The sequence below is a fragment of the Parasteatoda tepidariorum genome, chromosome 5 (genome assembly GCF_043381705.1).
Source record: "Parasteatoda tepidariorum isolate YZ-2023 chromosome 5, CAS_Ptep_4.0, whole genome shotgun sequence".
NCBI classification, from domain to species: domain Eukaryota; kingdom Metazoa; phylum Arthropoda; class Arachnida; order Araneae; family Theridiidae; genus Parasteatoda; species Parasteatoda tepidariorum.
Genome location: NC_092208.1, coordinates 28,567,527 through 28,587,516, shown reverse-complemented (window position 1 = coordinate 28,587,516; position 19,990 = coordinate 28,567,527). Strand labels below are relative to the sequence as shown.

General features: G+C 28.3%; 1 protein-coding gene across 4 annotated transcripts in view; it reads left to right on the top strand.

The window, feature by feature from the left end:
* The window catches only part of LOC107444296 (neural cell adhesion molecule 2), a 765,139-nt gene that overhangs the window by 566,898 nt on the left and 178,251 nt on the right, over window positions 1-19,990 (top strand). For all 4 annotated transcript variants that reach the window (XM_071181216.1, XM_071181215.1, XM_071181217.1 and 1 more), the window contains one exon: window positions 19,297-19,632. In XM_071181216.1, coding sequence (XP_071037317.1) covers window positions 19,297-19,632 — 336 coding nt within the window. The remainder of the gene's footprint in view (window positions 1-19,296; window positions 19,633-19,990) is intronic.

Here is a 19,990-nt window from a genome sequence, read left to right as displayed (position 1 = left end):
GTTTTGTTTCAATATCTTAAAAGTGTATTCCCGATTATCAAATATTCAGTGAAGTTCGAACGTTTTTCATGTGATTGATGTTGCATGTATTCATAAGCAATATTTTAAACTTCAATAGCTTTCTATTGACGTAAGCTAACTTCAAAAATGCAACAATCAATTTTCCGAAATCTCTAAATGAAGAATATTGAAGTGCTCAACTAAAAAAATTTCCAATAAAACTATTATGTAACGAGATTTAAATCACTTTCCTGGGAAAAAAAGTAAATCCGATATTTTTGAGCTTCATACTTAATTCTCGCAAGAATTTATTGTTCGATACTTTTCGCAGGAAAGATTTCCTGGAAAACAGGATTTAAGACTATGAAGAACCTAATCGCATAGTTTCACAACTTCACCTATTTTGTTTTTATCTAACAACAGCTTTCAAGAATGGCAGGCGCAGTCTCTATCAGAGGTGTTAGCGTTAAATCACTTTAGTAACATTATCCATCAATTTGAGTCCACTTTTTGTAAAGGTATGACGTTTGAACTTTGGATTAATCTTTTTTTCCTCAGCAAAAAGACATTGGGTGGATTAGGTCATATAACTGTTGATTTTTTTCATTCACTTTAGCTAAAGTATTTTTAAAACAAATATTGCTGCAACTAAGAGTGATTGTTAAAAGTATAAGAGCATTACTATAATGCTATAGAATCTAGATTTTGTTTCATACACTGTTAAAATTTTCAATCAAAGTTATGGTAAAATAACCGGCAGCAGTCTGTCCATCCAATTCGCAATAAAGTTTATGGTAAAGGTTATTTTTTTACCTTAACGGTTTTAAAACCGTTTTTAACTTTTACGGTTAAAAATCCATGAATAAAAAACTGCGCAGTTTTTAACCATTTAAAACTAGCATGGTTTCAAAATCATAAAAACGTAATGTAGCTGAACTTGGAGATAGTTTAGCAGATTATAGTGCTTCCATCTATGCTTTAATGAGAGTATAGAGAGTATCGTCCTCTAATAACGGAAGGTCAGGAACATATATGGCAGTACTTTTACTTTCGTTACTTGTACCGCCGGTACAAGTAAAAAGTACGTACTTTTACTTGTACTTCGTTACTTTTTAAATTTAGTACTTTTACTTGTACTTTCGTTACTTTTTTAGGGAAAAAGTACAAGTATTTGTAACGGAAATGTCGAATGAAATCGTTACTTTTTTCTAAAACTCGGTAAGCTTTCTAAAAAAAAAAAAAAAAAATTTAAATTGAAAAAAATGCTTATGTTTTTTTTTAATTAATAAAATTAATGTGCAATATACATGCATTCACAGCTAACTTCGTGTTTAAATACCTTCTGTTTCAACTTATACTGCACATTCAATTATTTTTTACTAGCTCAAAGATCACAAAGCTATCTGAAACCCTGTGTTTGCTTTGTTTACGTTTGTGCTTTTGAAACGCGTCTCTAAAGAGTAAAACAATCTTAAATCAATGGTAATTTAAATAAATAAAAATAATAAACTAAAAATTAAAATCAATAGATAAAATTTCTTTTTCGTGCAAATCCATAAAAAGTTTGAAATTAAAACTATATTTGATTTTAAAATTATATTATACGATTATATTATAAAATTATATTATAATATTCTTTCGAATTTAAAAATAAATTTAAATCCATAACTTTCAAAATTAAAAATAATTAAATAAATGACAACAATTTGGCAAAAACTTTAAAGAGCATAAGAATATTATTCAATAAAATTTTAGGTTACCTTGAATTTTCGATTTCCTAGAAATGTACTTTTAAATCGCTACTTTTTCTGTTTAGTACTTGTACTTTAACTTGTACTTTTTACTCGTTACTTTTTTTGAAAATACTTGCACTTTTACTCGTTACTTTTTTTAAAAATACTTGTACTTTTACTCGTTACTTTTTAAAAGTAACGTTGCCATATATGGTCAGGAATTGGGGAGGGTAAAACACTGGAAACTCTTCATGCGTTGAAAGGAATGGAGGATATAGTGTGGCGTAAACGCTGGGACTTGGACGACCACTCTGCCGGTCATGATATTGACAGATAAGCCCTCTCAGTTATAATATGTACCCATCTGAAAGGAACTATGTGGCATTATTAGGCAAGTCTAGTTTGTGCGATAAAATTCTGGTTGTTTAACTGTATTAGGTGAAAGCAGTTAATAAACGGTTTTTCTCAGAGTTAGCAATTTCAGTACCATATGATTTATGATTATTTTACTGCTTTGTTAGAATATCGTAGAACTACAATTTTACAAATTGTTATTTAATTATTTCATCTGAGAAATTTTTCACGGCTTACATTATATACTCAACTATGTGTACCTTTTTACTCTAAGATATCGTTGTACACGTTTAGTTCCAAGATATAAGGAAATAATTGATAAGCATAATGCATATTAGGAAACTGAAATTGAAAAAAAAAATCATTAAAATTATACAGTGCTACAACTTACTTTAAAAATTTACTTTTAAAACTTACTAAAGCTCACTTTTAATAAAAAGTAACATTATTTATTGAATTTTACCTTCAATTTTGAACCGTATGTGTTTTTGATTTCATAAGAAATTAAGAAGTTTGTCGTATTGCATAAGTACTTGTACTTATTTATTGCATAAGTTGATTGCATTAGGTGTCAAAAAGAAAACATTCAATGTTTGTTTATTTTGATATAAATTTGCATATTTGATCATTTTATAGCTAAATACTCAGAACCTTTTAATACCAAATTCCACTTGCTCAGCAATGCTTTTTAAAACTAGGCATCAACCAAACACTGTATATTATGTTTTCGGAAAACTAGCCACTTGAATATGAAAGGCTTTTCTATATAACTTTTAATCTCGGGTGAAAAATAAATTGTTTGCGTTTCAGTTAATTATTATTTTACTTTTTTATATTTTTCTTAAGAAACCTTTCATAATAAATATTAAAGCAAGTTGAATTCATCAATGTTTAGTCACATGAAATAGCATTATGACATGTCTGTTGTGATAATTACGCACATACATCAAAAGTGTTATTCTAATTTAATCTAGCATTATGTCGTAGGTTTGTTCTCCGTCAGTAGCCGCCAATATTTGTATAGTGAAAAATAATTTTATACAGTCTCCAGGAAAGAGTATATAAATTGTTTAGTGAAATTTAGATTTTATTAAGCATGTGATATAGATTTTATCAAGCATTGGTGATATAGAGAACGGCCATTTCTTCATCTAAAAAAAGAAATCCCTTAAAGAGATGAAATCAGAATACCCTCTTACTGAGCGATCATACAGCCAGAATATCATTTCTGACGATTGGAAATTGAAACTTGGGAGGCCCGTAAGGGCACTCCTAGTTTCCACAAATTTAAAATTAAAAGTGAATACAACTATTCCTAACGGACATAGAAAGTATGGGAAGGAGATCCAAAATTGGCGATTTATCAAAATATAACATAACCAAAACAAAGCCAACCCCGCATATCAATAATGGGCTTAAAAGAACAGATTGGCTATTACGAGTCACCAAAAAATTTATGAGAATTATTTCAACCATACACCGAAACATTTAGTGGTTGGAAATTAGAATAAAAAGTTACAAATAGATTTTTGTTTTCGATTAGAGGCGACAGTGAATTAATAAGTCTGCCTAGTAATGAAATAAAAAGTATCCGTTGCATTGATCAATGCAAAAGAAGAATAAATATTTTCTTCTCATATTAAAAGATTAAGTCTTTGATTTATTTTAAATTTAATTCTATTAATAAAAAAAAAGCTTAAGTAATGAAGATATTTTAAAGGGATAGAAAATAAATATGTAATGCCAATTGTGGCATCACAAGCATGTCTCTTTGTATTTTTATATTACTGCATGGTATATCATTTCATATAATTGATGTTTGTCATCATTAGAATAATATATAAAGAAGCTTTTGTAACACATAGATTAAATAATGAATGTTCCTATTCATTTTAGTCTTCAAGTAAATATTTTTTTAGTCGTAGACTATCTAAAGGAGTAAATTTTATTTTCTTAAAAGTTCAATGGAATTAGCTTGATTATAGGTTTAATACAATTTACTAATTGGTATCGGATTTCATAAAATGTATAATTTTAAAAGATATTAACGGCCGCTTAAAAAGTATCACGTAATAAAGAAAGATAATGCCAAAAAACCTTTCTGACGACATTAATTTATTTACACCAGTTGATCGCAAAAATATAAAAAAATCGTAGTTTCTTTTTAAAAAAGTTTCAGACCATTATTTTCTCATTTTTCAAAACAACAGTTTGAAAAATTTTTGTTCGTAAAATTGTTTTTATTAATTGCTGTTGATGCGTGAAACCGAAAAACAATGCTACTTTCTCTGAAATGTTTTTTTTATTCTTTATTTTGCTGATAATTTTTTGCTTAGAAAGTGTTATCTCGAATAATTAAAAGCAATTAACATTCATTTAAGCAAAATAAGTTTTGTAAACGCTTTAGTTTTAGAGACATCTCATTTAAAAAAAAAATAGATTACTGGTTAAATTAATCGTCTATTCATTGTTTTTAACTATTCTGATTATTTTAAAAGTCTTTTAAGGGGAAAAAATTGTCTGCTAAATAAATATTGATTTTTATAAACTGTAAAAAACCATATAATTCTACGTTTTAAATGAAGCTAAATCGAAAAATAAAAATATCTTCAATTAAAATGAATAATATTATTATTTTACATAAATCAATCATTTGCTTTGTATTCTCGTATTATTCATGTATTTTTTTATGTCTAATTGATTTCAACTATTCAGATCAGTTTAAAAATTGATTTAGAAGGAAACAATTGTCTGCTAAATACTTATTACTTTTTTGAAACTATTAAAACCATATTATTCTATTTTTCAAATTAAAAAATAAAAATATACTCAATAAAAATCAATGATATTATTAACTGATAAAAAGAATCATTTGCTTTATCTGCCTTTAAAATTGATTTTAACTATTCTGATTATTTTAAAAAAATTCTTCAGTGGAATCTAAAGCATAATTAATTAGCATTTTTAGCAATAACTTGCTGTTTTTTCTCACATTTAATATGTATGAAAAGCTAAACTTTATAAGAGATATTTTATTTTTTTAAAATAAAAAGTATGTTTATTATTTTTATCTAGATTTCTATGATTATTATTTCTTTAAAAAAGAACATTATAGTTTACAAGCATGCTCTATTAATCTTATTTTTCTTTTGCTTTCAACATACGAAAAAAATATTCTAGAATAAAAATTGCATTAATTTAAATTTTTTGTTTCGAAACTTATGCATAATATAATAAGTCAGTAGCGTTTTTTGGACATAAGTGAATGAATAAAATCTGTCTAATTTACATTAGTATTTTTTTCCCAAATTTATCACCGTAATATTTTTTGCGGTTTTTAATATATTCAATTTTAGAAATTAAGAGCGTGATAAAAATCCATGAAGTTCATGCGCATTAATGATATTCTTTAAAAAAAAAATAACTACTTCTTTAAATTTTAAAAATCAATTAGGGTATTCTATAAATTCAAAGCTGTAATGTTATTAAGCTTAATTTAATTGAATTAAATTTATGTTTGATCAATTGGTAAGCAGTTTAACGTGTTATTGATATTTTTGGTTTTTTATTATTTTTTAACTGCACTGAAAAGTTGTAAGCAAACAATCTTTGCAAAATAAATTAGTTTTACAAAACAAATTAAGAATAAAGAATATTAAGAAAACAATTTTAATTAAGATTTCTGGTAAATATAACAATATCAATATATATNTATATATTCCTGTATCCCTTTTACGATGACAATACTTTTGTGACAGTATCTCACATTTTCAGTTTTTTCCTAGCAAGTTATGGTGCAATATTTTACAGTAATAGATCATATCTGTTAGACTATTTATCCAGGAAAGGCTTCACGCATGTGTTCATTTATTATGTGCATAATTTAATGAATTCCACAGAAATCATATGGATGTAATGCTGTAGAATATTTTTTCCTGAATTTCAAATAGTTCCACCAACTAAAAGTTGAAGTATACATAAAAAGTGCATGTTTTATAGAACTCAAAAAATATCTTCAGGAACTTCAACGCTTTTAAACATTTAAAAAAAAACATATGGGTTTCTCATATTTGCTTCGGGCTTCGCACAAGAAATCTGAATTAAATTATCGAAATATTTTCGTAGTACTAGTGTTAAAATATTACTAGATGAGTCGTGTAATGAAGCTTCGCAAATTTATTCTAATTAAGAGGTGTTACAGCTAATACTTTAAGGGCGTCTTTTGTGAATCGGCACTGTGCAAGTCAATAAGCTTTCTTCAAAATATATACTTCAATGTATACGTAGGTGGATCAAATATAAATGAGAATGTAATGGCAGTAGATGATTTTTATTCTCACTGTCATGGCAACAATCGAACTTTATCTGGGTTCTAATTAGTTCTTTGACAATGTTTGATTCATTTAAAGTTCTTCTTTTTAGTAACTTGAGTCCTAAGTGTGCGTGATGTTCGTAAAGCAGTTGCATAGAGTATAATAATTAAATTTTTAACAAGAGAAAATGTAAAACCCTAATACAGTTTTGCTCAGATTATGGAGACAGTTTGGCAGTGATACTCAGTCGAGAACTCAAGTATGCAATCGGCACAAGTTTAACAAGACGAAAAAACTGAAAACTTGTCTCATACTCTAGATAAGAGATACGACCTAGAATGATAAAACCGAGAACGAGAGTTTTAAGATGAAGAAAATTGACCACTCTTGTTACCTTATTCTTAATGACTGATTAAGGAAAAGTTGAGAAATCAGGGCTATAACAGAGATGAGTCGTGGAAGTATGCAAAGCATAATTCCGTAATTGAATCCCATATTTGAAAGAAATCAAACGGATGCAAAAAGGATGCTTGTCAAAAGCCGCAGTAACACAACAAAAGTTACAGTTGTTTAACTAGGGAACATTTAAACATCCTCCATATAACCTGGACTCGGCACCTTTGCATTATCTCTAGTTTGAACCCTTTAAGAAAGTCAATGGGGAGTGAGAAATTTTCATTCAATGAAGATGTTGAAGAATTTGTGCGCAATTGGTTTAAAACACAGTTTTCATTTTTCTATGTCACCGAGATTAAAAATCTTCCAAAACGTTTGAAAAAGTATGCAGAAGTTCAGGAAAATTATATAGAAAAAGAACATTTTAGCATTTTGCTTAAGTAAAACTCTAATTCGGAATTATTGAGAAATGTCTCATTTAAATACCCTCGAAAAAGGGAAAACAACAATCTCTACTGGTGTTTGTGATCCAATCGGTAAAAGCTCTAGAAGAGAGTGACATACTTTCATTTATATAATTCCATATAAAAAATTCGTTTCTATTTCTTGATGCTAAAGATTCGAGCAAAGACATGTACTAGTGCTTCCTGTAATGCTTGATATATTTTTTTTCAAAGGGTGAATGCTCAAGTGATTTGTTGAGAAAAAATCATGTGTCTTCATTACCCGATGGATATGAAAGTTTTAATAAAAGCTATTTCAAAAGATAAATACTCAATTATTTTGCTACAAATGAATCTATGAAAACTCTTCTATGCTATATAGATATCTTAGATATAATAAATAAAAATTCAAAGGATGATATCTCAGTTAATTTGCGGCAAATAAATTTATGTTAATTCTCCCATAACTGATGGATTATAACTAGAAATAGACTGCTTCATCAACATATAGTGACAGAAATCCCTTTATTAATCTTGCTATTCTTGCAGAATAAGCTATGAAGTTATTTTCGCAAACATGATTTGCTATAAAAAGAAATCGTCGTACGTGTACGTCAGGAAACAATAAAAGGATGTTACTATTATCATCTCATTACTGAAGTGATGAACTGTGGAAAAATATTGATACAGCTGCTCATAGTCTATGCCTTCTCTAGAATTGGAAAATTCTCCGGGTTATCATTAAACATAAGAAAATAAAGGTCAGAACGTTTTGGATCATAAAAATATTTAAAGCAAATAAAGCGAAAGAAACAAGTAAAGACTCCTAAAATACAATTTACTGCAAACAATACAGCGTGATGAAAAGCCGCATATAATAAATACAATTCTAGAAAACAAATAGAAAACTTTTGTAACATCAAATAGTGTGCCAGTTCTCAATATTTGAAGGTTTTTGTGTCACTTATAAACATTTGGATTTGTTTAAGGCTTAGTAAATGTGTAATTTGTTATGTGTAGTAAAGGTTGGTTTTATATGAACGAAAATTTAATCCTATGGAATGACGTCATGGTTCGATACAAAGAGACTGTATCTTATCATCGGGTGTTCATGATGAGAAAAAAAATTGGTCATAACTACCATGACAATGTCTGACGTTTACCATGTCCTTGGATCTATGGGAAAATGCTCAGTATTTTTTTTTACCGAAGCATATTAGTGATGATTATGGTATTAAATTTAAAAATAAAATACACTATGCCGGTAACAAGTAATGGCACTTAGGGTGCCGGTACTTTTTACCGTAAAATCCATTTTTGCTTAAACATGTTGCGGATTAAAAAATCTGATATAACATAATATTTACAGTAATAATTACCATTAAATACACTTAATAATTCTAGCTAAATAAATATTGCGGTAAAAATTTTGGTATTATATTTTACTGTAAATATGAATTTTACGGAATATGCGCCTAAAGTGCCAGCACTTTATACCGTAATTTGATCCGGAATTTTCGCATTGTATTGTTTGATGTAATGCAATAAAATTTTATAAATACTGCAATTGTATCTTGGTACCTTAGAGCATGTCAAAAACATAATTTGTTTAGGTAAATGCACTTTTAAGATTTGTATTTTGTACTAAATGTGGGGTTATAAAAACAAGGGTTCCAGAATTTCTGGTAAAATGTTATTAAAGGAGCGCAAAATTACCAAATGAATGGTTTCGATTCCGTTTATTTTGGTATCACTAACCAAAGTTTTCATTTTTTTTTTAATTTTTTACTTTTTTTTACCAGAAATGTTATTGACGTACAGTACGGTAATTTTCGCAGAATTTTTTCCTCCGTGCGAGATCACTTAAGAAACATATTTATTTAGCAAGCTCATAACCCGGAACATTATACATACCATTTTTAGTTATTATTAATGGTAATATTAAAAAAAAATTTAAATGATAATGCATAGAATTATTTTTCTTATCCCGTTTCCGAAGTATTTGCAGCACCACAAGATTTAATTTTATTTTTAAAAAAAAAGAAAAACAATTTTTGCATCCACTATGTGAAGTAATAACTCTACACTTATCCATATAAGCATATATAATATTTAGTTATTGAGCATTCAATAAGTATTCAGTTACCGGAATACGAATTTAAATCCTAATATTTTATAAATTTTATTCTGTGCCTCGTATAGATATTTTTTTCTAAATTAATTACGATATTAAAAATCAAAGAATATAATTAAAGATAATTAAAAAAAATTAAAGATAATAAAAAAATGCTCTAACCTTATAGATTATTACATATTTATAAAATTTTCAAGAAAATGTAATAGACTAATAACTAATAAACAATGGAATAATAGCTTTTGTTCTAAATAATAAACTGCGCAATATGTATCCTGTGTCCCTGATCGTATTATTGTATTGTAGTCTAACAATCTATATTAAATGTCGGAAAACAACAATCAACTGCTTAAAGAAATTTAGTTTATCAAAAATAATTATATAAATAAATATAAATGTAACTTGATTTTTAAAAATACGTCCTTCACGTATACAATTTCAAGCATGAATTTTAAATACCTAGTCACGTATGCAATTTATTATGCTCAATAAAACCCAAAACTACAAACTCTTTTTATGAAGTCATTAAAGTTATTTTATAAGGGTAACTGTCAACTGCATACTATTGTTTATGATAAAAAATGTTTCTGTTACATTTACAAAATGGAATGGTTAGTAAGAGAGGAAGTTTTTCCAATATTTCAGAAACATATATTTAAAGTTCAACTAAAATTGTAAATAAAAACATTTTTTGCAACCGCCGACTTTCACTTATGTTCAATTCATAAATGCTTATTTTCAATACATACCGACTTTAAAAAATATCAATAATTCCTTGTGGTTCACAAAAATGAAAACAAACTTGTACATTTCCCCAAATTATTCAAAAATATCTGGCAAACATATTTGTATGCATACCAATGACATATTTTAAGAGTTCTAAATACATGGGAATAAAATTCTAAACATTATAATGATAGTTTAGAGAGCATCGAAAATTGCTGTGTTTTTTTTCAGGTTATAAAATAAATGTAACGAAACCAAATATGCTTTGAGGTAGATACTTTTTTGTCGTGGGCAAACTTTGAATTTAATGGTTACAAAATATTTGTTATCTTTGGAGATTTCATCCCTACTTGTAGTTTTCCTTTTACACGAAAAGGAATATTGTTAGTATTTTCTCATGAGAAATTGGTAAAAGCCTGTTTACTGCAATGTGCCACTCGGGAAAGGCCACGTTGTTAAATGATGAATTGCATTGAACACATGAAAGGTTGAAGCAAATACTTAGCTTTCAATGCACTTAAGAGACTTCATCTATGATTTTTTTTGTAGCATGAAAAATCAGTAAGGAAATTCGGAATGTTTTTTTTCTTCCCAATACAGCTATGGTTCTCAGCGAGAAAAAGCCCTAGATAGCAAATATTTTTATTCAATTTTATTTTCTATTTTACAACAAGGGTACTATAAGTATTTATGAATAGAAAGTAAGCATATATTTGTATATTGTTTGAAAGTCTACTGAAGAAATTAGATGAAATTTACAAAAATATATGGTATCTAACCGAAAGAATTTTCTTAAGAGATCTTTCACTTAGTGAATTCGCATTAAATTTGAGTTGAAGTTATTTTGCGAATGAAATTTTGTAAATAATATAAGGAAGGAGACATTCGTCTTTAAACATTTTCTTGTAACAAAGCGAAACTTCACTAAAGGAAAAAAAAATACGTATCTTAGTTGCGTAAATGTATTCAAATTTTTTTCGTTTAGTTCTATGTTCATTTAGTGCTGTGTACCTTGTTTGTTGTTATCAAAGTATCCAAACCTTCCTCAATTTACAAAAAGAAAGCAACATTTTCAATTGCTTACCGTGCTCATAGTGCATATGAATAATGTTGAATTAAGTATCCATAAAAATGATTTACACTTTTTCTTATTGCTATCTACAGATCTAACCCTTTTTACAATAATGATCGTGAAAAAAAATCGTTTTAAAATGTATTTATTTTTTGCAATAGTCAGTATCGGTTTAACGATTTTAAACTTTTTTGTTCTTATCAACAGATTAAAAATATTTTACAAAGATTAAAAAAAAATAACTTCGATGAAAAAATGTAAACGCATCTTGGTAAATTTTAATATCCATTTTCTTGTGATTTACGTTTTGTCTGTTATTATCAACAGTACTTTTTTATCATTTCAAAATAACTATCATTTTTTCATTTAAATATTATCTTATAATTATTTCCAATAGTAAAGATTTAAAAGTTTATTGTAATTTGCTAAATTTTTGTGTTACTAAATGTATGAAATATCAACCATGCAGGTCAAAAATTTAGAGGAAAGTAGTAAACATTCAATTAAAAAACATAGTTCTAATCGCGTTATCTAAAATACTACATTTTAATTGAAACTGAACATTTTCGACACTGATATATTTTATAATCTTTTTTGCAGTCTTTTTTTAACAGATATTTTCATAAAGTTTGCTGTAAAATGCTATTTTTCTTAAAATCTAGACATAAAAAAACCAGAATAACTCCAGAGAAAATTTTCGTTCAGTATTTCCGGTGCTTATCGTACATCTCCTACAAATGTCTTTAAAATTATTCCGGTAATACCCCCATTACATATCAATCACCCTTCATCAGGAGGCAACTAGAATCAATTTCATTAGGAATTCATATATTTCGATACTACAATAGATGACACCTTTCCCTCCACACTTTAGAAAAAAAATTGAATGACATCCACCTAGTCAAATGCAAATACAAATAAACTAATATCCATTAAAAAGATCCAAAAAACGAGAAAAATAAACTTATTTACCCAATGGATTTAAAACTTGTAATGAAATAGAAGCTGTATTAGTACAATAAGGAGATGGCATAATTACATGAACCAGACAATTGTAACTGAACACCTGTAATGCTTAGTATTAATGTAATTTTATTACTTAATTGATAGAGAGAGTTAATAATATTTCTTTATCTATTTGATTAAAAAATAATTGAATAAGCATTTTTTTTTCAAAATTTTGCTGTTTATGGCAGCTCTCGAGGTTTATTATTTTCTATAACTTAAACTTTTATTCAAATTTCTATTTGTAATTGTGTAAAGCTATCGATTTGATTCGTCCTTTAAAAAAAACTAATTTTTTATTTTGTTTTGTTTAATATACTAGCTAACAAGTTAAAAATATGCTATATATTTTATTAAATCATTCGCTAACCATAAATTATTTTAAGTTAAATTAAATTCCCACTGCCAATGTAGGTAAAGAAACGAGTGAGAAGTAATACTTAAGTATAAAATAGGTCCTTTAAAAATTAAACTGTGCTATTTTTCAAATTATTCTCTTCAATAAGTTTGAATGTTATCAAGCATTGAACCTTAACTTGTATCCAACACAGCACACTCAAGTCCCTGTATTGAAAAGAACGAACAAAACTACCACCAAGAGAGGATGCGTAAGAAATCATTTGAATCATTTGCAGACATAATCTCACTCTCAAATTCCTGGGAAAACGGAAAAAAGGCCATTTAAGAGTTGATCGCCTTTCATTTTCTGGAATATTCCTTCCCCAATCCCCAAAGCGAGCAAAAAAATGCTTACATTAAAATAGCTATGCAAAAAGGTGAAGATAAAAAATAGACAAAAATATGTGTAACGGGGAAAAAAGTATGGCTCTCCAGCAGTCAATGGTATATATATAAACAGCCATGAAGGGACACAAGGAAACAAATTACAAAGTCATTTGGAGCTAGAGCAAAGTGAATGGTTCTTGCTATAAATTCGCAAGAAATGCAGCCAAATGAAATAGAAACAATTTTTCACCATTTGCTGTAGAAGAAGGAAAAAGAATGTTACCTCGCACAGAAAGCAGTGTGCTGTGAAATATATCAGGCACGCAAAGAAGAATTGCAGAAAAAAAAAACGCTGAAGTAAAACACCAAAAACAAGGATTGCCGCTGCATAAAACAGTGCGAAATAAACTTAGGCTTCCCGAAACTCATCTGTGTAATGTATTATGCTTGAGAATATATAATCTTGCGTGAATATAGTTCAAACGTCCATTTCGTTTGCGGGCATTTTTATATATTTTGTTGATGAATTGTCTGAAGACTTTCTTTCAAAAGAACTTATTTATATTGCATGTACTGCAAATTGATGGTATTGACGTTGTAAATAAATAACAAGGATGAAGCATACGTGCTTTTTAAAAATAAATGCTATCGACTCCTCTAAGTCATTATCTAGCTATTTTAATTATTTAAAGTTATGTATGCTAGTGAAGAGTAATCGTTTTTTTTAATTCTACGCTTTGAATCACTAAAAAATAATTTTAATTAACGCATGTTTCTGGGATCAATAATAATGTTAAAAATAAGAACAATATCGGCTTTCTGGGTATCGATACTTTTTACCGCAAAATAAATTTTTACCGGCGCACGTTAAGGAAATTTTTTTTTGATATATCATAATTTTTTTGCTAATAATTACCGTAAATTCACTGTCATTGAATAAATCTGATTAAATAAATATTACTGCAAATATCGCGGTATAATATTTAACGGTAAAAATAAATTCACGGTAAAAGGTATGTTACGGATGACGCAACCAAAGTGCCGGTACTTTTACCGTAATTTGATTCGGAATTTCAATTTGAAAACAAGTTCTTAAATATGTTACTCATAGTTATAAAATTGTTTATAAATGCATTAGGCTTTAATAATATAAAAACGTACATGTTTCTCGAATTTGCAGCTCTTAAAGTGTAGTAATCAGCAAATAAATTTTTTAACGCATTACTTTTTTTTGCTTTAGATACCAAATGCTTACAGTCAAAATATTTTTTTAAAACGAAATACAAGGAATTCGGACATTTTTACCTTAGAACTCTGTTAAAAGTAGGCGATAACTCTCAAAATAAATGCAACATTATTTGTCCACTATAATTGTTTTAACTATTTTCTCTTCTTTCTTAGACATGCTTAACACAATATTTCACTTCAAATGATGGAAACTTTTAAAATTCCCAACTTAAGAACTCAAATCTTTTTCTATTATGTTAAATAAGTTTTATACTAAATAAAAGTATGTTATGACAAAACAATAGTGCAAGAAAGGTAAATTTTATAAATTTAATTAAAATATTTTAATGACCATATGAGATATTTTTGAAAATTTTTATACATTAAGTTAGCAAAATAAAAACACGTTCAAAAATTTTAAGGTTGGAGTTTAAAACTGTATGATTACTATAAACTATAAGTAACTTCATTTATTTAATTACTATAAGTAATTAAATAAATGAAGTAAGAAATTTTCACTACAAATACTAAAATCTTCCTGCAGTATTCCTTTTCAATGTTTTAATACATAATTTAGTGCACCCCCCCCCACTTTAAAATAAATAAGTAAACAAAAAGAAATCAAACTATTGTGCTTTCCGAATGTATTGTAGATATATCAAGCAAACCTATTACACGTGGTATGGATCATGAATACTAAAAGTAGCAATACCCATGGATTTTTAGTTCTACCGAGCAAAATGGAAAAGCTAATGTTTCAGTGCCCTGCACTTAAGCAAGCAAAATATACAATTTTAAACGGTATATGACATCTTACTGTAAATAATTATCTGGGCTATAGAAGGGTCAACTAACTAAATTATTTTAAAAGTTATAAATTCTTTTTGTTGAAAAAATCACTAATTTGGCAGCATTTCCCCCCCTTGATGAAAGTGATCAAAATCAATGCCTTATTTCCGTTTTTTGTGAATTTTTATAAGCCCAGATAATGCAGCATTGAAGTAAATTTCTAAATGTTATAAAATTAAAGCACAAACGCTTTTATTTTTCTCAAAACTGTGGCTATTCTCAATATTGACGTTTCGTGAAATTTAAAGGAAGACGTCAGAATAAACATAGACGACGCTGACTAAGGATAAACTAAACTTGACCTAATGATTATGACTAACTGTTGCAAACTCACACCAGTTATGAAAATAGTATAATATTCACAAAAATCCATAATTTCAATTTCTTTGTGTATCCAAGCAGAAAAACAATTTCATTTTAAATGTATTTTGGATAAATGTTTTATTTGTACATTTCTTCAAATGTCTCATCCAATCTAAAGTCCGTTGTTTCTAAAATAAGCCTGAAATAAGTGTATTTTTTAATTATTTTTCAAATTCATGTTTTTAATTTCTAGTTAGCTTGATATACATACCGATTATATCATTGTTCTTTTGTTTAAAAAAATTTAATCCAACTCATACGATAAATATAATTTTATAACTCTCTTGTTTTAGAATGCTCTGTTGCTTAAAAGATATTTCACTCGAACAAGTGAGATATACAGAAGCTATTCCAACTCTCTAGAAACTACCGCGTGTCTGTCTCTATCTCCATATCCATTCTTTTCCAACTTTTATTTCACGAACATTTTCCAGAAACAAAGCCAGTTTTTAGAATAAAAACCCAGTTTTCTTTTTTTCTCCTTTGCAAAACTTTTTTTTCCCCTCCAGATTACGTGACCGTGCAAATCTTTGGAATCTCACCAGTTGCTGGATATCTTCGACATTTTTTTTTGTCCTTTCTTCCGCTTTTCTTCGAATTATTCTACTGGTTTTTTCTGTTAATGGTGTCTTTCCCACTCAGGCTTGCGAATTAACGGACACTTTCTGGGACAGGCGATGGCCCGAACAAAAAGACAAGCCTTTTCCTCCAACATCAACGAGATAATCAAAGAAGAACTAAGGGGAGAAGAAAAAAAAAGAACAGAAATACCAGAAAGACGCAGAAAAAAAAATCGCATACCGGAAGATTTCCGCTTTTCTCCCTTCCATTGTTCTGCCTAACTTCTTGCCGTTACAGATCTTTAAGCGTGTATGAGACTTAACCACATTTATTTCTCTCTTTGTCACTGTTCTGTTGTTAGTGAATTAGTAAAAGTAAAAGTTACTAACTATGTCGCCATTAGAAACAATTCTTTTGGGACTATTACATTCCTTTATACGGCTTTCTCATTGTCTGGTGTAGAATTCAACACATTATTTCATCTTCTCTGGAGACGATACCTTGCGTGTTTCTCAAAAAAGCATAGAAATTCAGCCGGACTAAAATAACTCATTCATGTATGGTTTTTATGCGGTACCTAAATGTTATGAAGTTTCAGACGCAATATAAAACACTGATTCAATTACTATGGTTAAAAAAATCAATGTTTTTATATAATTTATAAATACGTGTATATCCTTTATGTATTTTAGAGTGTTTAAAACTATAAACTTGTTTAAGATTGCCAAAATAGTTTACTAAGTTCCCAAATCTAAATCAACCATACAGTTATACTTCTTGTGGTTTATTTTGATTGACACAATAAACTTTACTGGTTTATTGCGTTTATTGCATTATCCCTACAACACAGAAGTTTTACAATTCAATTATTATTATTTTTTTAAAGATTGAATAAAGGCATGCATAAACCTTTACAAAAAATAATTTTTTATCCTTAATTGCAAACATTCTTAAGCTTTTGGACTTTTTTTTCTATATAATGGTTCTAAAACAAAACAGTTTTTTTTAATGTTGGTGTGTAGAATTTTCAGATTCAATCTCGATATAAAAGGGTTGCTTATACGAACTCAATGCAAAACTCATTGCGTTCAAACTAACATAGTTAAATTTAACATTGTCCCTCGCTTGCGTGATTTATTTGACAATCATTTATAAATCTTGTTGGGGTTTTGTGTTAAATGTTGCTGCGATACAGAAATCTACTTTACAATGTTATCCAGGAGGAACCAAATTATCGTACTTTTTTAAATTTGAATTCTCAGTACACTTGGGCAATTTAGATGATTACATGGTTTAATTTGACAGGTTAGTAAGTTGTAGCATATTTGCAGCATATTACACTTCAATATACAATATTATGTTTAAACGTAATTCCAATTTTACTGAAAGAGTGTTAAGGCGGAATAAAATTTCGATTTCTTACTACTCTGGAACTTAAGAGGAGTCTAATTAATTATTTTTCATTTCTTTGACTCATATATTCAAGAAGTTTTGTTCAAAAATAATGAAATTGTACAAATATAAGTTCAACATCAAACCAGAATATGGCTTTGTATTCATTATCCATTTGTTGCAACCTTCTATAAAGATTCAGACTTGCAACCTTCTAGATATTCTAGATTCTAGAAGAAAGTCTATATATGAAATATGCATGTTTTTTTAAAAAAATAAATATATATATAATACTATTCTTTGATTAAATATGTCTCAAAAATTCAAATTTACCTAATCAAATAAATAAACCGAAATCCTTTGCCTTCCAATTAGAAGCATCTAAAATAAACTTTAGCAAAACTCGAACGAAAATCCCTTCAATAATTTTATTCCTAAATTAAAACAAAGCAATCGACTTGAGGAAGATTAAATTAGAAATGACCTCCCTTCCCCACATAAAACTACCTTTCCAATATTATTTCTCTTTATTAATATTTCTTACGGTACCTTACTCATTTTTAACTTCATTTTTATGCTCGCACAACTATAAAATGAAAAGCGACGTTAGCTCAAACCAGTTTCCCTACTCGACGAATAACGAAATATCGATTTTCTTATTTAATTACATTGATGATGTTCCTCCATAAATAACAGCAGCCAAGAGAGCACTTATAATAGTATTCTAAAAATTAATCCTGACAGCATTGTCGGTTATAAGTTGAAAATTAGCCAAAGTATTCAGATAAAATTTCTGGAAGCAATATTACAAATAAACAGTTGTTATTTGATATAAGTTAGTAATGTGAAAAATTATGATGTTTACCTTTAATAAGAAGAAACAGTTTTATTCGAATCCATTAGAAGGTTTCTAAGATAATTGTTTATTTCGTCATAAATACTTAGCTATTTTCTAAGATTCTGAAAATGTTTTGTATTTATGTGTTGGGTTAAATTAATTCTGATTTTTATTCGGTGAAATAGAGCATTTGTTTTTATATTTTTATCCACATATTTTAAACGTAACAAGTACTGAACTGGAAAATTACTTATAAAACAATACGAAATAAATTAACTGCAACAATAATAAGTAGGCGTCTTGCAACATTAGACTTAAGAATCCAATTTATAAACCTTTTATGTTGCGTAATTTTCAGAGTAGTTTAATATTTTTACGAGAAGTTCATAATCATGCACATTATTTTAAGCAGAAAAGGAACATTTATAAAATTTTATTTCTTTTATCCATATAGTTTAAATTCATATTTAAAACCTTTTTCTTTTTTTAAAAAAAAGGTAATTTTTTAAGTTTATAAAAGAGAATTCTTATAGCTTCGATAAAGAATTGCTCATGAAATGATAAACTTTCTAATAAATATTTTTCTTATGAAGGTACGTTTTATGTTATACATAATACTTGTCAGCTTCAGAGATCAGCAAGTCCTCCTTTTCAAGTCAGATATCAATAATTTAAGGATTTAATATTGCACCGTAAAAATTTGGACTAAATATAAGCATTAATTAATACCGCACAAGTGAGAGTAAATTTAATTTGTGCCTCTTACATGTTTACTCCTTCTGATCTTGATCGTCGTTCGGGGGCATTTTCTTAGGTTTGACGAAAATGGGTTTCGTGGTAAATCTGTTATTGAAATGCCCAGTGTAACATATGATAAGCAGTTGAAAAAAATATATACTTTGCTCAATGACGCTTTTGATAGATGTTTAAATAAATTAGAAACTTTGCTTAAAATCTAACAGGGCATTATTTTCTTCAATTTTCCATAAGTTATTCTAGTCCACGTATTTATTTCTACATTCATTTTAATATATATTCGCATTCTATTGTGTAAGCCTAAATAAATAATCTGTACACAATTACATTACTGAAGTACAATTTAACTAACAACGTTGTTAAAATAAAAGCATATATTTTAATGCAGTTTTTCTTTTTTTCTTACAGCGTCAATCCTTTACACAGCTGTTGTGAAAGGAAAAGTGGCCTTGCCTTGCGATATATCACCTCCTTCAGCAGATGATGGCGTCGCCCTTATTTTATGGTACAAGGACGAAGCCCCTTCACCCATATACACGCTAGATGCGCGTCAAGGGACATTGGAGCAAGCCCGTCAATCAGCCGTTTCCACATTGGACCATCGTGCCTATTTTAATATGATCAACAGGCCTGCCTTTCTGCAGCTGGACCCCGTTCAGGAAGAAGACGCGGGGGAGTACAGATGTAGAGTGGATTTCCATAAAGCCAGGACAGTCAATACCGTGATTACACTAAAGGTTATAGGTGAGTTCCTTTCAATGGATCTGTTATTGGATTCCATTCCATGTGACATCATCTCTCCGTCATGTAGCACCAGTCCTTCATACATTAATATTCTGAATCAATTAGAGTTATAAAGGTATTCCTGAGTACATATCCTTATCAATTAGGAGTAAAATGTAGAATGTCCAGTAAGTAGATAATTTTATCAGTTAATGACAGGAATACGTCGCGAGAATAAAGCTGAATTTCGAAAATAAATCACAATTTATGTATGCTACTGAAAGTACATATTTTCAGTAAGGTGATGTCTAAGTTTGAAAAATATTGAGTAAGAAAATATTAAAAGAGTTTGAATGCGAAGGATTGATTTCTAAACCTT